Genomic DNA, 17,527 nt, shown 5'->3' with positions numbered 1-17,527 from the left:
CTTCAAGTGTGCTAGTTCTAATCACATCATATTCACTTAATGTGAATATACTACATGTAATACATGGTAGAAACACATCATCATAAAAATGTTGAGAAAAAAAGCACCATAGGTCCACCCCCCCCCCCCCACCACCCTTTTGAGAAAGTCAGAAAATTAAGAAACTACAATACAATCTAGTGATAATTACTTAAAAATTAGAGATACAAAGTAAAGATTTTGAGACTTAATATTACAATGAAGGTAAAAAATAATAATCATAAAAATAAACTACAAAGTTGAGCTGCCGCTCTCAAATCTTCTACCTGGTGAAAACCAGCAATATTAGTAATATTAGTACTAGAATGAACGCAAGTAATTCACATATCACCTTTTATGAATTTTATGACTTATGAATTCAAAGTGTTTTCTGCTGATTTCCAAATATAGACTTTTAATGTCTATTATTCCTAAATGTTTATCCTTCCTAAAATTCCTCATTTCTGCTTAGTGGTTAATAGATTTTTTTTCTTCTTCTTTGCTTATTCCAGTCCAGGAAAGAGACAGAATCAACTTAAGGAAAAAAAAAATCATCCATTTTCATAGAAAACTTCTCAATGGGAGGAAATCTGAACTTAGTACCCAGAGTTGCATTGAGGACCCTGAAGCGCTGAGACAGCAGCACTACCCACTGTGCCACACTGCCTCATTTTCTCGCTCAATTAAGCTAATTTTACTGCTAGTACATGATACTGAGACTTCAAGATCACCCTCAAGCGTAAAGCTTCCTAAAATATGTTCCCTTCACTGGTTTCCTGTAGCTGCAGACATCAGATGCAAAACACTGATAGATACTTCCAATCCTTTCTGGGGGTCCAGAAAGCAGGTTATCCAAAAAAAAAAAAAAAAAAAAAAAGGGCCAGAAAAGTAAGTTAAGATTTTTATTCCAACATAGCAAAAGCCACATCTGACAATCTACTGAAAGCTAAGATTGACTACAAAACATTTTTTGACTTCATTTGTTTAGTTTGATTGAGTCATTGTAGCCTCAGACTCTTGTTTTTGGGGAGACACAAACCTGTGTCAAACCTGGAGTCAAACCAGTGGTCTTCTACAGTTTTTACACATCCGAAAAGACCACCGTAGTTGTGTTAAAAAAAGCTTGCTTTCTGGCAGCTCTTGTCCATTCTGTCTGATTGCATATTTGGCTGAATGGATAGCAGCATAAACATACAGATATTCAAATCAAGTTTATTCCTATAGCGCTTTTCACAACAGACATTGTCTCAAAGCATCTTTACAGAAATCAACAGTTAAGGTGAATGGTGTGCATTTATCCCTGATGAGCAGCCGTGGCGACTGTGTTGAGGAAAAACTCCCTTAGATGTTATGAGGAAGAAACCTTGAGAGGAACCAGACTCAAGGGGAACCCATCCTCATTTGGGTGACATGAAGAGTGTGATTATAGTCTTTAAAACAATACAGAACACTGGAGAGTGAGAACTAACATGAGCACTGGAGTGTAAGATTATAAGTAATGTTCTTTCTACAGTCATTTGATATTCCCCAATGAAGCAGTGAAGAAATATTTGGTGTCACTCAGAAGAGATTTCAAATCCGATTCCTTTCAGGTAACTTGTAGTGCTCGAAGATATTCTATGATGATGTTGTAACAATTTGTTTAGTTATAAACGCTTTGGAAATAAACTTTCGTTACTTGCACAAGCACCCATTGGCCCTGCCAAGTCAAAGCAGATGGATTAATGTATATTTTGGCTTCTTGATCCAAAACGAACACGTACACCACGGTCTTCTAGTTTATTACTGTATTTCAGCTGTGTTTGTAAAAACCTTCATTATAAATAAGTCGCTTTTGCAGGACATGATGAGGAGAAGTAACAGAAAAGGTTTTATTGTACATTGAACAAGCCAAACAGAAGTATCAAAGAACTTTAAAAAGGATAATGAGTTACCGGTACGTAACTTGTTTGCATCAGCACACACTCTAGTGCCATGCGTTTGAACAGATTTGAGATTCTCGGATGCTGATAATTGCTTATACATTTTCTGAGGGGAAAAAAAAAAATGAAAGCAATAACAAAATGAAATTACAAAAGGGAACAACATGCATGAGATATGGAAATAGAACTAAAATTTAAAAAAGAAAAAAAAAAAAAAAAAGGCTGAATCATCGCAAATGTAGACTGGATTGTGCTGCACTGACTTTATGAAGCTAATATTTCCAATCCAATAATTTCATTTTTTAAGTAGTGCAAGGAATATTACCTGTAGCTATAAACCATAATAAAACATCATGTAGCTGAACGTCTATGTGAGGAAACAAAAACTGGGCACCAAGTGTCATTTCTTGTACTACAATTGGGGTATATGTAAACCTTTTTTTTGTTTTTTTTTTGTTTTATGGACTTTAAATGAAGTAACATGAGGAGGGAAAGAGAGCTGCCTATAAGACACATTCAAGCTTCCAAATGAGAACACAACTGAAAGCTCCACTTGGTTACTTTAGTTAAATTATTAGTTAGAACTCATTCTGCGCTACACTGCTTCAGTTTTCCGAATTTCCCTGCTGGCGTCTGTGTGCAAACTCAAAAGTCTTCATTAATCAGTGCTGAAAGGTACATGTAATTTAGCTGGCCGAAAATATACATAAAGAGGAGATATTAAATCAATAAACAGGATTATACAGTTTAAAAAATGCATTAAAAAGGCTTTACTTAAATGTACACTTGTCTAAACAAAACAAAAAAACACTGAATTAGCAAAGCTGAGCAAACAAATACAACCGGGGGGGGGGAAAAAAAAACAAAAAAACAACCAAAAAGCGCCACACAGTGGAGGAATTGATCAATATCTTAGAAAAGGCTTTAAACTCGAATCGTCATATGCTACTGCAGATTTTTATGATGTATCTGACATTTGATAAACCATTAACAGGGTGCGCAATGGACTGTCCATTTATCAGGTACGCCTGTCTGGTATCCACTTTATTTTAACTTCCCGCTTGTCCTGGATTCCAGACTAAAATGGTGAAAGGAGGTATTCTGTTACTCGGGACACTTTATTCCTAATCAATCTAATTCATCACTATATAATCGGCAGATGTACCGTTTTCCAGTGCAAACGACGTGTATGGCAGTAACACTACTGCGGTTTCAAAAGCGCTGGTGTATTCGATCGGGGTTACAATAGGTCGCTTCTAGAACAATGGGACAAACATGACCAAGAAAAAGTGCAGTTTCTTCCCCAAAAACTCTTCAAAACTTAACCGCTGAGAATTGTTTTAAGTTATAAGCAAACGTAACCATGGTTACTAAGGAAGCAACGAAAAGACACTGGTATTGGTCTGGGAATATTTTGTTAAACTCGTGCGATGAACTGTGTACGCCATCACTCTGGAACGGGTGGCGTGAAACTAAATCGATATGAATAGAAGTATCAGGAGGATTTAATACAAATCCCATCATACAAGTATCCTTATAAAGCGTCTTAACAGTATCCTTAATAGCGAGTGTGCAGCCCGGTGCCAGAAAGCAGGGTCATTAACAATGACTGTAAGGTGCTGTGATTTGTATTCACACAGGTATCGAAGAAGTGGACTAATGAACTGGAGATGTAGAGATAATCGGGTCGACTCCAAATGCGATTCAGGGCGAGGTGAATTTAAATACGCGCACTGAGGCCGCTCTGGTTGGCTGCTGTTCCATTACAGATACTGATAAAGATATGCAATAAGATTAAAACATAAAATTGAGCCTGAGTTCATTGTAAATAAAATGTTTCATCACTGATTGACAAATCAGAGGGGGAAAAAAAAAAATGCATCCCTTCACATGGCGGTTACAAAAATTCGATTTTGCTCCTGCTTTCCTTAGTTAAGCCATAACAATCATCTCGACACGGAATGAAGGACAGACGGGGAACTGTGTGACCAGACTTTACAATGTTTAGGCATAAGAATCAATAAGTGTGTTCCCCTGGTGATTTTGTACTAGCCAGGGCTCAGATGTTGGCTATATGCGGTCATCCTGAAGCTTGCAATCTTGCACAGTAGCGCTGAAAGACAAAGAAGTGGTGTGCGTTTGGATTTGTCCTTCAGGGACTATGATACAGCGAGAAAACCAGCACGCCAGTACGGGTCGGGTCGGTTCTGTCCTAAATGCAGCCGCCTGGGCTGAGAGTAAGAGCACGCAGTCCGGTAGTTTGGGGTCAGTAGCTATAGTTTGACATTGCTGAGGTCTTTGGTGAGGCTCTGCAGGTATGCTTCGTGGATTGTGCTGAGGAATTGAGCGTCGTTCTTAAAGGGACGAAGCAGAAACTGGTTGTTACAAAATGATTAAAAAAATAATAATTATATCAAAGAAAAATACATTTTTGAGAGTTGGAACGTGTACCTTTATCAAATGTATCAGAACGTCTTGTAGCTGTGCCTTGCTGAACACTGTTGAGGGAAGCTCTCCAGCCACAAGAGACGCAGGAGGGGACGGTGGAGGAGCAGGATTTCTTGGCAGCTCTGGTGCTTTTGTAGTGGACTGCTGGAACACGCTGGGGGAAAGCAGGAACGACGGCTCCGCCCCTGGCCCAACTAGCCCCGCCTTGGTCTGAAACAAGACGGGCAGCTCGCTAAAGCACGTGCAATGAATGCGGCATGGACAAACCACCAGTGGCAGACGGGGTACACAAACCATGTAATTGAGTAAAAGTAGAGATAAACTGTCAAATTTTACTCCGGTAAAAGTGCTGCCAAAAGTATTTGACTTCATATGTACTCAAGTATCCAAACTACTATGATTTATTGGTGGATTGCTGTGCGCTTGACCAGTTACCTTTTTATCCACTCACAAATAAAAAGGAATGACTGATTTTACAGAATGTAGTTGAGTGAAAAGTATGATATTTGACTTTTAAATGCAGTGAAGTTAAACAAATTAGAAAAAAAAATTAACAAAAATTCGAATGAGCTCCGTTATACTCTGCCTATGGTGGCCAATGGCTGCTGTGAGAGGGGACACATGTGAAATATAATTGAAGGCATATTGACAGGAACAGATATACACTGGTAAAGTCCATGTGGACTCTAAAATTAGTTTTTTTTGTTTGTTTGTTTTCTTTTGCAATAATCGGTCATTAAATGGGATCTGAACCACTACAAATTCATAAGCGTCGACAAACCAAATGCATTTAAACTAGAAACACTCAAACACATCGGAACATATCATTCTCCCCTCCCCCCCACATGATGGAAATGGTCCAGCCCAATATCATGGTATCAGTATTAATGTCAGCTTGTTTTATTGTTTGGGGACTCGAAATATGCTTTTTGTTGAAGTTATTTGGGTTTGACATTCTCTTCTGTCCTGCTGTGTGAATATTCGAATCACCTGTCCAATAGGGTGTGTAATTAATAAAAGCAGTGTGTTTCTTCATTACTATGATTTAGACAAAGATGAAACCAGATTTCAGAAAAACAGAAATGCATTCACATAAGGGATCATGTTTTTCTTTCTTTCTTGCCAATGTATTATAATAATTGCATATTCAAAGATTTTGCCTATTTTGCATACATTAGCGTTGCAAATGCAGAGAAGACTTTTGTATATGTCTTGCGATAAGGGTTTTAATTGCGTATACTCACTGGAATGGGTTTTACAAGATTTGAGGCTTGGGGCTGTGCAAAACTACCAGCTTCTTTTGTCTTCGTTGGATGGAGAGAAAGAGGGAAAACAAAAGAAAAAAAATGGAGTGAATATGAGCCACAAAAAAAAACAAAACAAAAAAAAACAGTCAGATATAACAAGAGAGAACAAAAGTTACTGAAGCACTCGAGGAAATCGTCCTTACTTGTACAGATGCTGCGGGTTTGCTGGTGAAAACTGCTGGTGCTATGGGTGTAGGTTCTCGGAAACTTTGTGGCGTGACTAGTGCGCTGGGCATAAAGCCCGGCACTGCTGTCGGCTTGGGGATCCCACGGCCATCGTTTTTCATTGGATTTATATACTGAGGCGCAGCCTGAGGCCCAGTCTGCTTACGATGGCTGCCAAGTGCTGGAACGTTTTCCGCCCCGGCCTGCGCCATTAAACCAGGAGAGATAGAGTGCTGCGGGAGCAGGGGATTGGCCGCCAGACACTGTGTGAGGATAGGCTCCATGGGAACGGGAGGAGGGCCGTAGCCTATTCCACGCAGGAAACTGTCAGAAATGGATTCGGCTGGAGGGGTTGGGTTTTTGGGTAAAGAGCTTCCAAACAACTCCTCCACTGTGATCTGCTTTACCACACTGTGTGTTTGCTGTGGACACAAACAAAAGATTCGGACTGAATGGAAACCCTAAGGTGGTTGAAATGCAATGTGCTAGCTTTTGGTCAACCTTTAACTGTCCGGGTCAGGCGAGTCTGTGCCTACTGCAGCTTTGGCTCTCTATCCTTAAATGACAGGATTGAAACCCGATTGATGTGTTACGGCCCATTGAACATGGTGTTCAAGATTTTGGAGCTGCAGCTTTGTTTAAAGAGTAGAACATGTTTTAATTAAAATTTGATTGGGCAAATCATGTGAATGAAACGTTTATTCAATTACAATTTAGGACAATTCAATTGAAGTTTATATAAGAATAATCAGCAAAACATATTTTTGATTTTCACCAATCAGGCATAACATTGACGGGTGAAGTAAATAACACTCTTCATCATGGCACCTGTGAGCGTGTGGGACATTATTATTATTATATATTATTAAGAAGCAAGTAAACATATTAAAGTCAATGTTGATGTGTTACAAGCAAGAAAAATGGGCAAGCATAAGGATTTGAGGGAGTTCGACAAGGGCCAATTTAGAATGTCTAGACCAGTGGTCCCCAACCTTTTTTTTCTTTTCATGTCGGACAATATTTTCACTGACCGGCCTTTAAGGTGTGACGGATAAATACAACAAAATGAAATGATATAATAATAAACGCGAATCCACTTTGTTGTTTTTTGTTCATTTTGCTAGCTTGGGGGTTACAATTTAGCAGTAATGTATGTGTTAGCGGATGGAGCAGCCCCTTTAAGAAGGTAGCGGATGTAGGTAAGACATGTGACTGGTCAGAGCGGGTCAAAGCGTCTCCAAAACTGCAGCTCCTGTGGTCAGTACCTATTTAAAGTGGTCCAATAAAGGAGCATCCGATCAACGATCTACTGCAGCTCAAATTGCTGAAGAAGTTAATGCTCGACAGGTCAGGAATGTTTTGCAAACAAAAGGGGGAATGACAACATTAGCCAGGTGGTCATAATGTTATGCCTGATCGGTGTACTTGCACAGTTCTCCCGGCCCTCCTCTCGAGGTTTACAAGAAACTGTAAAAACACACAACAGTGTCCTGGTCCTTTAAATATTACTGTTAGGACTAAATTGAACCTAATGACTTGATTTGTTCATTATGCTATTAATTTTTGCTTGTGACTGTGTAATTATGTAATTATTTTACAATCATAAAAACAAAATCAGAAACACAGTGGGTGTGTGATTGCAGCAGTACCTTCTCCTGCTGTGCAGCAATAACCGTGGGCTTCATGCTCTCTACTTTTACAGGGTCTGGAGTAACATCTGTGTTCACCTGTGAATCAGGATCGTTAGACTGACACTGAACAACCACAAAGAAAACGAAACCAGAGATGTGGAGAGATAGAGAGAGAGAGACAGAGACAAATGCATGCATTTAGCAAATCATTATTTAAAAGCAACAAGCAAAATGAGCAAATCAGACATGGGCGAATTTACAGACTTACCCTGTGGTACTCCTCTTTGGCTTTGCTCAGCAGTTCTAGGATGTCCATTGGTCTCGTCTCCACACAACCATTCGTTCGGCCTCGATCTGGAGAAGCCTGTTGGGCCCTCAGTGTCTCCTGCTTCACTATTCTAAAATACACACCAAGGGCAAAATCTATAAGTGAAACTGCACAACACAAAATGTAATTTTTGTCCATTAGATGGCAGCCGTGTACCAATAAACATTAGAATTGAATAAGAAATAGTGGGTTATAAAAAAATTAATGGGGGGGGGGGGGGGGGTTATAGACTCCATGTATGCTGATGACATTATTATAGAAAACATGACAAAACTAGAACTCTTTCACTAGAATTGTATTCTTATTTATCTGATTGCAGAATAAGCACCTTTGTGTACCCAGATGGCGTACCCTGAGTTAACCTGATCGCTATGGTAACAAGCTCCCTTGGCAACAAGTTCAGCTTGTTGCTAGGCACCCATGAGGGATGCTCGGTGTGTGGTCACCAATTGCTTTTACCCGGCGCTCGTCACGCTGCAGGGCACGATGCGCTTGATCATTTTAAAGTTCTATTTTTACACACGTCATAAGCCATTCGACACTTACTGTACCATCAGCTGTGCAATGCGCTGACAGTCAGACTTGTCGTAGAACCAGATACTGTAGATTCCCACTGGAAAAAAAAACAACAAACAAAAAACAAACACAAAAGACTTAGAAATCCCATATCTTTCTAGGGAGCAGCATCTCATCTTTCTTAATCTGTCTGTACCTTCAGTGCAAGCGTGTTCATGCATACTCAAGCTTAGTCTTACATGCTGATAACCCCTCTAAAAGTAGCCCCCTGCCTATTTCCTCTCTGATCCGAGTCAGATAAGAGAGGAATTCCGTTCTGCCTTCTTTCACTCCGACAGCTTCTCCTTACACGTGCCGTTCAGGCGGAGCGCGCGATCCTGACACGCTCTCTGTGCGAGCCTTGGAGACTCTGTCTCCCAGCCCCTACTCCTCTGTCTTCATTCTCCCTCCAGAGATTTTCACAGCTACACACAATCAGGAGACACACTACATGTTGCAGCCACTCTCCCGTTGCTTGCACAGCCAGTTGTTTTTCGTTTTTTAAGTCTGAAAGTCTAGATTAAAGGCATTTTAGAACATTTTCAAGGACATGTTGCACCGGAGGAAGAATGGAGCTCGGCAAAGGTGACGACCGCGAGAGGATGCTTCTGCTCGGTTTGGCCTCGAGCCCTAATCACGAGCTTCAAGACCTCCGACGCAAAGGGAAGATCGTCTTCCAAAAGACGCTTGGACGATGTTTAAACACTACTGACAGAGGTAAGGGTTCTGTGTGGCACTTCTGTAAACCTGTACTAAAAGTGGTGCTTCTAAATCTAGTGGTTAAACATTTATCATTTTTGGACTCCATACTTTATGTAGTCGTCTTTTATCATTTTTGGGAGACACGTGGATGTCCCTTTTATCTGAAAGGCAGCTGAGCAGTATCCGTTTTCATTAGCCCGTCACCCCAGGCTCCAACAGTAGGCTTTGGATGAAATACGGGTAGCGATCACGCTCTCACGTTTTTGTTTCTATTGGTACAACATGCTAACCAATTAAATAAATCACTGAATAAATATCGTTTAAATCGTGAGAAAAACCGACATCAATACCATGCAAGTGCAACTTCATTGCAGCTAACCGGAACCACGTTAACCATACAACAAGACAATGACCGAAGCATACGTCCAAACGGAAGTGTTATTTAGAGAGCGAACAAACAGCATGCCCAGTCATCACGACTAAATCTTATTATACTGGATCGCAAGGTCAGGGGAAAGAAAAAGAAACTAATGAAAAACACCTTTGGGAAGTTTTACAAGAGGCATGGCAAAGTATTTCAGATGAATGTTTGGAGAAACGAACTGCCTGTATGCCAAGAGTGTGTAAATCTGTTATTCGTGCTTAGGAAGGAATTTATATATTTCTTTGGTCCAAGTAAATCTGCTTTTTGTTAAATGACTTAGTTTGGTGCATATAGACAAAAAACTATTTTGGGGGGGGTATTTCCAAAGTTTTGATAGACACTATGCATGTTTAGATCAAGCTAAAATAATATGAAATGTGTAGGATTATTAGTTTCATCACTTTTATAGCTATAACTAGTTTAAAACCTGATACCCTAAAAGACACAATCTAAAGTGTGTTTATATACCAACGGCAACACAGACCCCCATTCCTAAGGACCCGCATCCGAAGATGAAGGGCACCCCCATATCTGACATTCACTTTTTTATTGATCTATTTCCATAATTTATCCACAACGGTGCCCTACTGAGCGTTTGAAATAATTAAGCGAATACAAAACCCAACAGTTGTACAAACGGTTCTTTACACTACAACCTAAAACTAAAAAAATCCGAGCCAAAGATATTGTTGTGGATCGTGATCGTCAGTTTGGCGTGGACAAAATGTTTAGAGGGGCATTACTACAGAAACGCATAGAAGAGCATTTGGAACAGAATAACTGATATATATTATTTGAGGAGAAAACTAAATGGCCCAGTAGCTTGACGCTCATATTCAAGAAATGTCTCAATCGGCCATGAGCAGCACGGATCAGGATTGACAAATGAACCAGCATTCAGAGGGTTCCTTTGTAAAGTGTTCGCTCATATTTAGTAGAGAAATCTTTTTGCTAAAGATAAAGCTCACGTTTCTATTCTACTGTGCGTTATTGCACCGCTCTCTCTGGCACATGGCATAAATAGTTATGAGAAATGATTAGCAGTCTCCACACTGTTAAAGATCATGTCTCCATATTAGATTCCGCAGCCTTCCATCGTTCATGTTGGATGGAACAAAAGCAAATGTAATTTAATATATAGTTCCTGAAAGTATTTTGCAGGTCGTGCTCTTGTTGTTCAGGTGGAAATTCAAAAGAAAAAAGTGACATTGGTGTCTCAGTCGGGTGGAAGCCATAAAAGGGAAAACAAATGGCTTTTTTTTCCCGACTGCGTGCTGAAAACTGATTTTCACCTTCCTCCAGTGTTACAAAGGATAAACAGCAGTGCTGTCATGGAATGGCCTTGTTATTAGTGATCTCTCTGTTGAAAAGAAAGCTGCTTAGTTAGGCCAATTGCTGTTACATAAAAACTTGGCAGCACTCGCTGCGGCAGGAATTATAAGTGGCTTCGAAAAAACTCGGACATTTGAGGGAGACTTACGGCTGGCATTCCTGTACAACAGAAACGGATCCTGAAGCTGAAACTCCAAATCCTTATTGATCGGCTCCACCAGGTTCTCCGTGCTTAGACGGTTCATGATGGTGAAACCGTGATGTGGGGATGCGGACCTACAGAAACAACATGGGCAAAACAAACAAACGATGTATTTACACTTCTTTTCAATGGCTTCAGTTTCATAAGCATGAGAATGAGTTCATTATATAGATGATATAGTTACCTTGAATACACAAATAAGGTGCCTTCGATATCAGTTTTCTCCTGGAAACAAAATGACAGCACTCTTAAAAAAAAAATTATTTACTCATTTTACATAAAACTGCAGGATATATTAAAAAAAGATTAACAACAATCATCATCATCGGAACTATATTTTCACGCGGAAAAAAAACCCCTACTATAATCGCACCTTTAAACCGTAGGACTCCCGAACCTGTGGCAGATGTTTCCTAAAGACAGTTTGTGTTTGGCATCATTTTGCACTTGAATGATCGACTGTAAACTGCTTAAACACGACCGGGTTAAAATGGATAAAAGATGGAAAGGGGGGGGGGGGGGGGGAGGAAAAGAAAGAAAGAGGGGGAAAAAAGAAAAAGGACATTTCGGCCACACCTCCATCCAAGGCGTGGAGTGATACCAAATTAAGTGCTGGAGAAGAAAGTAATTCCGGCTGCAAGATGGCTGCTATTAGAGTTTTAAGATTTGAAACTTGTTTTTGTGGTTAACACGATGCTATGCGGTGTTATTAGAAGCTACTAGGAGGTCTGGTAGTGGATTATATTTCAGTCTCGGGCAGGTCTTGATGGGAAAGTGTGGTGATGATGCTGGAATGCAGTGGACGCGATGCTAAAAATGGAGCCTATAAACTTTTTTTTTTCTTTTTTGGGGGCTCCGTTAGAATCGTAGCTCCGGCACTGAACTAAAGAAGACAACTTTACACACCACACACAATGTCTTGGCTGATCGACTACATCTGGGGTAAGAAGAAACGTGGGAAATTCGTGTTCCATACTTTCACTGATGGTTACAGACGGATAAACTGAGACTTTGGGTTTAAAACTGCTTGTTCGCTCGCCATAGACAGGCAACGATATAATTACTTGTTATTTGCGTATTTACATAGATTTGATGAAGATGTCGAGTTAACTCCATCATGGATGCTCTATTCTAACAGTCTGGACCGTTTGAAGGCGCGTTGTAAACTTAAACTCGTCCCGCTATTAGCTCACGACCCGATTAACAAACTCGGTTACATCCGAAATGGCTCATAATGCCGAAATGTAGTGCCCTACATAGGGAGTACCGGGCATCCTTTCCCGAAGTGTGTACTTGTCTGATAGGCACGGGTATGAGAACACGGCGCAGTGGCGCTAACTGCTACTTGTTAGCTTTAACACCGTGAACAGTGAGGATTCCGAGCTCGGCGCCTCGGTACGGAACAGAAACGTGTTCTTACCCATTCGTTCGCTTTGGAGTTGAATTTATACAGCGCTACCTGCCCGGTGACATCGAGCAGCTTGTTAATGTAAGGGTCGTACTGCTGCAGAGCCGCCAGACTCATCAGATGTCCAGCTTTGTTGACGGACTCCATCTTGGACGCTAGCATACGGGAGCACGGAAGGAAAATCTGAGGACACCGTAGATTCAATGCGTCCGTCCGGGTGGAAACGAAGCTTGCGAGTAATGGTTCCTCACGCGCGGAACTCACCAGGTTGACGAGAGCGCAGGCAGATTTCTAATAAATAAATCGACAAATAAATAGATTGGTTTTAATACATTAGATACGTTTGAGTTTTCTTTAGATATGTTTTGATAGTTACGTTATATATTTTTTTAGATATGTTTTATTAGATACGTTTTAAGCATTGGTAGACAGTAATGAAGTATATGTAATAAGGTACTGTACTTAAGTAGCCTTTTTTCGCGTATCTGTACTTTACTGAAGTTTTTCCATTTGGAGAGAATTTAACTTCACTACGGTTCAAAGTCAAATATCGTACTTTTTACTCAACTACATTTTGCTAAATTATTTATGAGGATAAAAACCTAATTGTTCAAACACACAGCAAGACACCAATCAGGGTGGAGCGCGCGCTCTGTTTTAAACTCGTTTTGATTGGCGCTTATGGTGTCTATTTATCACCAACATACAGTTCAGCACCAGTTCAACAGCAAGCAGAACATTTAGAGAAAAAAACTAGGGAAGAAATTCCAGACTTTAAAGTACTTTAAATACATTTAAAGGCAAATACTTTTGTACGTTTACTGGAGTGTATCTCTAACTCAAGTACATGGTTTGTGCACGTCATCCACCAATGGATTCAATAGATTTTATCTATTTTACACACCTTCAAAAGTTTTGGTTTTCAGATTGTAGCAAATATGACTTTTTTTTTTATAATTCTTGAACAATTCTTTAAAAATTGACTGATGTTTTTTTAGATGACCCCTTGTATACCCAAAGAATAAAGTCAAGTTCAATAATAATAATAATAATAATAATAATAATAATAATAATAATAGAATCATAATTCAGCATATGAATTACCTTCACAGCATTTGGCAGACGCCCATATCCAGAGTGACTTACAATTATCTCAAGGGCTTTGCTTAAGCTTAGTGGTGACTGGGATTTAAACCCATGACCTTCTGACATCTTAACCACTGAGCTACCCCTCCCCCCATATTATGTGATAACATTACATGTTATTACATTCCCATTGTATATTTACCCAAACAATTTTCTTCAAGAAAAGAAAACAGTTTAGTGCAGTTATACGATTTTTGTTTGTTTGTTGTGCTGTAAAAAAAAAGAATGAAAAATCGGATTAACTCGCACGCTAACTAATAATGGAAGACTAATTCATAACGTGTTTTTGTAAATGTCACACTTGTGTTACACAGCATTTTTTGAATATAGAAGTCAACCTCTGCATTGAGATGTTTCTTATAGCTAAGTTTTGAAAGGTTTTCTTTTTAGTGGTGGGAAACTTATTCAATACCTTTAAAAGACTTAAACATTACCCTTATCAACTTTTTCTTGTTACTCAAACGTACGTAGCATCAACATTATTTAAGTGACATCGTACAGTACATGGAAGTAAGGCAAGCGGGAATAATTCTGCAAATGATTCATATTGCTTTTCTTGATAGCCTGCTAATCTAGCGCGTGTTGGCATCATCTTACACTTGTGGTTTGAGATATACACCGATGTCATGTAAGATGAAAGAATGAATGCATTTGTTTCGGGGTAAGTGTTTGATCCTTGTTAGTGGATCCATAGCCGATCTCAGAAACACTATGAGTGAAGCAGAAATGCACCCATGGTAACATTAAAACAAGCTCTGTATAATCTACATTCTGCTGGGTAGAACAGAAGTTATGTTCCTGGGAAGTTTGTCTCCTGGTGTTGACTTGACCGCTCAGGCTTCCAAAAAGGAAAAAAAACACTTTTGACGTAAGAGCTTGTACATGGGACTTTCCAAATAGAGTATATTTTCGGGAAACCATTTCAACCCGTATTTCAAAATGAAACTGTTTAGAACGAATGTGAAAACAAGAGCAATGAAAACTATTTTTCATTTTTTTTTTTAAATGAGGGGCAATTAGCAAATCAAATTTTGTTTGTCATACACACACACATACATACAGAGGACGACATGCAGTGAAATGCTTTGTACGACTGTCCAACATTTAAGCATTAAAAAGGAATAGAATTTAAGGATAAAAAATAAAGTAGATAAATAAAAAAAGTCTAAACTCTAAAATATATATGAAAATATATGTATATACATGAATTAGTATGGCAGATTTTGGAAGCATAAATTAAAGTGAGTTAGTGTGATTGTCCTTAAAGTGTCCATGTGCACTGTGGTGTGATATGAAGTGGCACTGTGCTGTTCAAGTCCAGAGTTGAAGTGACAGTCCAGAGTTTAGGTGTAATAACAGTGCAAAAAAAGTTGAGTGATGATGGAGAGAGAGAGGTCCAGTACTAGATCCATAGCAATATATTATATGATATCTCATGAAGAAAAAAACCATCATGGGAATCACATGGAAATAAGCATTCTATTAATTAAACAGTAAACACTGTACACCATATACAGGGTTACAATCTATTCAGTGCACACTACTTAAAGTCCAAATTACAGTGACGAACATGCATTGTACAATATACATGTACACTACTTTAAGGGGTGTAACGGTGCAGAACATTCACGGTTCGGTACGTACCTCGGTTTTAAAGTCGTGGTTCGTGCAAAACTTAAAATTGCATGTCGTTTTTTATCAACACAGTTTATTATTATTAACATTTGTGAACATGAACAGTTTACATTTTAGAACAATTTTAAATAAAATGCCTATTTGGTTCATCTATCTATCTATCTATCTATCTATCTATCTATCTATCTATCTATCTATCTATCTATCTATCTATCTATCTATCTATCTATCCATCTATCCATCTATCCATCTATCCATCCATCCATCCATCCATCCATCAGGTTTATTGGCCAACTGTGTTGACACACACAAGGAATTTGGTTCCAGCTGTTAGTTACTCAAAGTACAGACATAAATAAAACTATACATTCAGCTTGGACAATCCAGACAATGTGAGACACTAAATATTGTATACAAATAAATGATATGAATGCAACATACTTTGTAATCATATTAATTTAATTGAGTAATCCATTAAATTGGCACAAATCGAATTGATTAAATAAATGGAACAAGTAATGAAATAGTTAATACATTAATATACTTGTTAGATAATACATATGTGTGTGTGTTTTGTACATTTAATATAGAATTTTCTAAAGATATGTTCTACTTAAATGTTGTACATATTTCAGCATACTTTAACAAATGTCTTTATTCCTTCATTCATTCACTCCCTCAGTATGTGGAAACAAATTCTAGCATTGGAGCTCTACATCTGATATGGAGCTCATAATGTTTTAGTAGATCAACTCCCAAGGTCAGACACTTTGTTTTATTCATTCATTCACTCCCGCTTATCCGTAATTCGGGTCGCGGGGGCAGCAGTCTAAGCAGGCCCCCGCCTGCTGCCCAATCCTCACAGCACCGTCCCTTACGGTCCCTCCTGCAGGTGGTGAGCCCACGGGAAGGCGGCCCCACGTCACTCCGACGTCACGGACCTTGATATTTCTCTCGTAAGGGACCCCTGGAGCATAGAGGATTAAGGGCCTCGTTTAAGGGCCCAAGAGTGGCAGCTTGGCGATACCGGGGCTTGAACCCCAGACCTTCCGATCGGCAACCCAGCGCCTTAACCGCTGGAGCCACCACTCCCCCTGTTGTAAACAAAATTTAGGGAAGAATTTATATGTATTTAAAAATAAACCTGTATTGCAGTTTATTTACAATATTAAGTGGAACATGTACAACACACTACTTATGATTCAGAAATCAAAGTCTTTATTTTAATTTTTTTCAAGTGTTGTTTAGAATATTCAGAGAATTTAATTGGAATTGTAGTATTGTAGATTGTTAAGTTGAATCGAGGCTTTGGTGTCGTTTGTTCACACCGCCACTTACAGTACAGTATTGTGTAGCTGACAACGTTTTTTAATAAATCAGTCATACCCTCCTCTTGGCAAGTGACCACTCATGCAACATAGAGGAGAAATCCGGAAAACAGTGCAAAATTCACATCATTAACAACATCCACAACAACAAACCTGAAGTGATGGTAAAACTAGGATTTATTTATCCTATGCTGGATGAAGTTGCCTATTCAATATGGCACAAGCATTAGAACATGAACACAAGACATGAAGGCACCACAAGATGTCAGTGTAAAACTAATGAAATATGGAGAACGGTCCCATTGCAGAAACGATGGGGGCTTTTCATAAGGCATAATTCAACCCTAACATCATCAGCCACTTTTAATATTTATTTTTTTATTTTTTTATTTATTTTAGGATATATACGTCAGACAATATACGAGAGTTCGTTATTAAATAGATTACGAAAATGGAAAACAATGTGTTACAGTTCCAGCAGGATATCTTCAGTTGAGTGCTCAGCCCAGCTCTCTCTCTCTTTCTCTCTCTCTCTCTTTCTCTCTTTCTCTCAGCCATGTTGAATGAAATGGCACGGTTTTGTAGAGAGTATGTCTGAAGGTTAATAGCCGTCAAAATGACGTGACAAATTGGCCGAAGAACTTCGAATACAAAACAAACAGCCCTCACCACAGAAAACAAGACGAAGCAGTATGTGGAGTTTTTTTTTCCTGCAAAAAATTCATTCTTTTCTTTTTGATTTGCAAGCCTGAAAAAAGTTCACCCACTGTCTCTTTAATGACCCTACTTACCCCCCTACTTGGACGCCTGCATCTACTTACAGTTCAAGAACCTCCCATTTGGAGATCTGCGCTCAACAGTGATACATCGGCAAGTTGGCAGGGAAATCATGAAACAGATTTTGTTTTTAGATGCTAGGCCTTAGGAAATGTTGCAGGGTTACCACACAGTCCTTAATTATTAACGGGTATAAGCC

At 39.2% G+C, this 17,527-nt stretch overlaps 2 protein-coding genes across 3 annotated transcripts in view; one reads left to right on the top strand and one right to left on the bottom strand.

The window, feature by feature from the left end:
* Window positions 1-1,865: 1,865 nt before the first annotated feature.
* On the bottom strand, window positions 1,866-12,720 carry dcp1a (decapping mRNA 1A). Of its 2 annotated transcripts, none has more exons than XM_083554529.1 (10): window positions 12,455-12,720; window positions 11,219-11,259; window positions 10,981-11,108; window positions 8,366-8,432; window positions 7,760-7,889; window positions 7,510-7,587; window positions 5,839-6,282; window positions 5,633-5,692; window positions 4,392-4,598; window positions 1,866-4,294 (listed from the first exon to the last, which is right to left on the bottom strand). In XM_083554529.1, exons 1-10 carry the CDS (start codon window positions 12,602-12,604, stop codon window positions 4,214-4,216), a joined length of 1,386 nt encoding a protein of 461 aa, XP_083410655.1. In that variant the 5' UTR covers window positions 12,605-12,720; the 3' UTR covers window positions 1,866-4,213. The 2 variants fall into 2 exon arrangements, with proteins under 2 accessions (XP_083410655.1, XP_083410656.1); XM_083554530.1 differs by lacking the exon at window positions 12,455-12,720 and adding an exon at window positions 11,408-11,517.
* cacna1db (calcium channel, voltage-dependent, L type, alpha 1D subunit, b) overlaps window positions 8,449-17,527 on the top strand; it is a 120,654-nt gene continuing 111,575 nt past the window's right edge. The window contains 1 exon segment of the mRNA XM_083554637.1: window positions 8,449-9,091. Coding sequence (XP_083410763.1) covers window positions 8,944-9,091 — 148 coding nt within the window. The 5' untranslated portion in view covers window positions 8,449-8,943.

The sequence above is a fragment of the Silurus aristotelis genome (assembly GCF_946808225.1).
Source record: "Silurus aristotelis genome assembly, chromosome: 11".
Taxonomy (NCBI): domain Eukaryota; kingdom Metazoa; phylum Chordata; class Actinopteri; order Siluriformes; family Siluridae; genus Silurus; species Silurus aristotelis.
This window is presented reverse-complemented; position numbering and strand designations above follow the sequence as displayed.

What these genes read in the sequence shown, in the direction of transcription:
- dcp1a (XM_083554529.1), bottom strand. Translation starts at nt 12,604, where the DNA reads ATGCTAGCGTCCAAGATGGAGTCCGTCAACAAAGCTGGACATCTGATG. An exon ending in ACTCCAAAGCGAACGAATGG is followed by an intron (nt 11,260 to 12,454) that starts GTAAGAACACGT and finishes TTTTGTTTCCAG; the next exon opens with GAGAAAACTGATATCGAAGG. An exon ending in ATTGCACAGCTGATGGTACA is followed by an intron (nt 7,890 to 8,365) that starts GTAAGTGTCGAA and finishes TGTGTATTTTAG; the next exon opens with AATAGTGAAGCAGGAGACAC.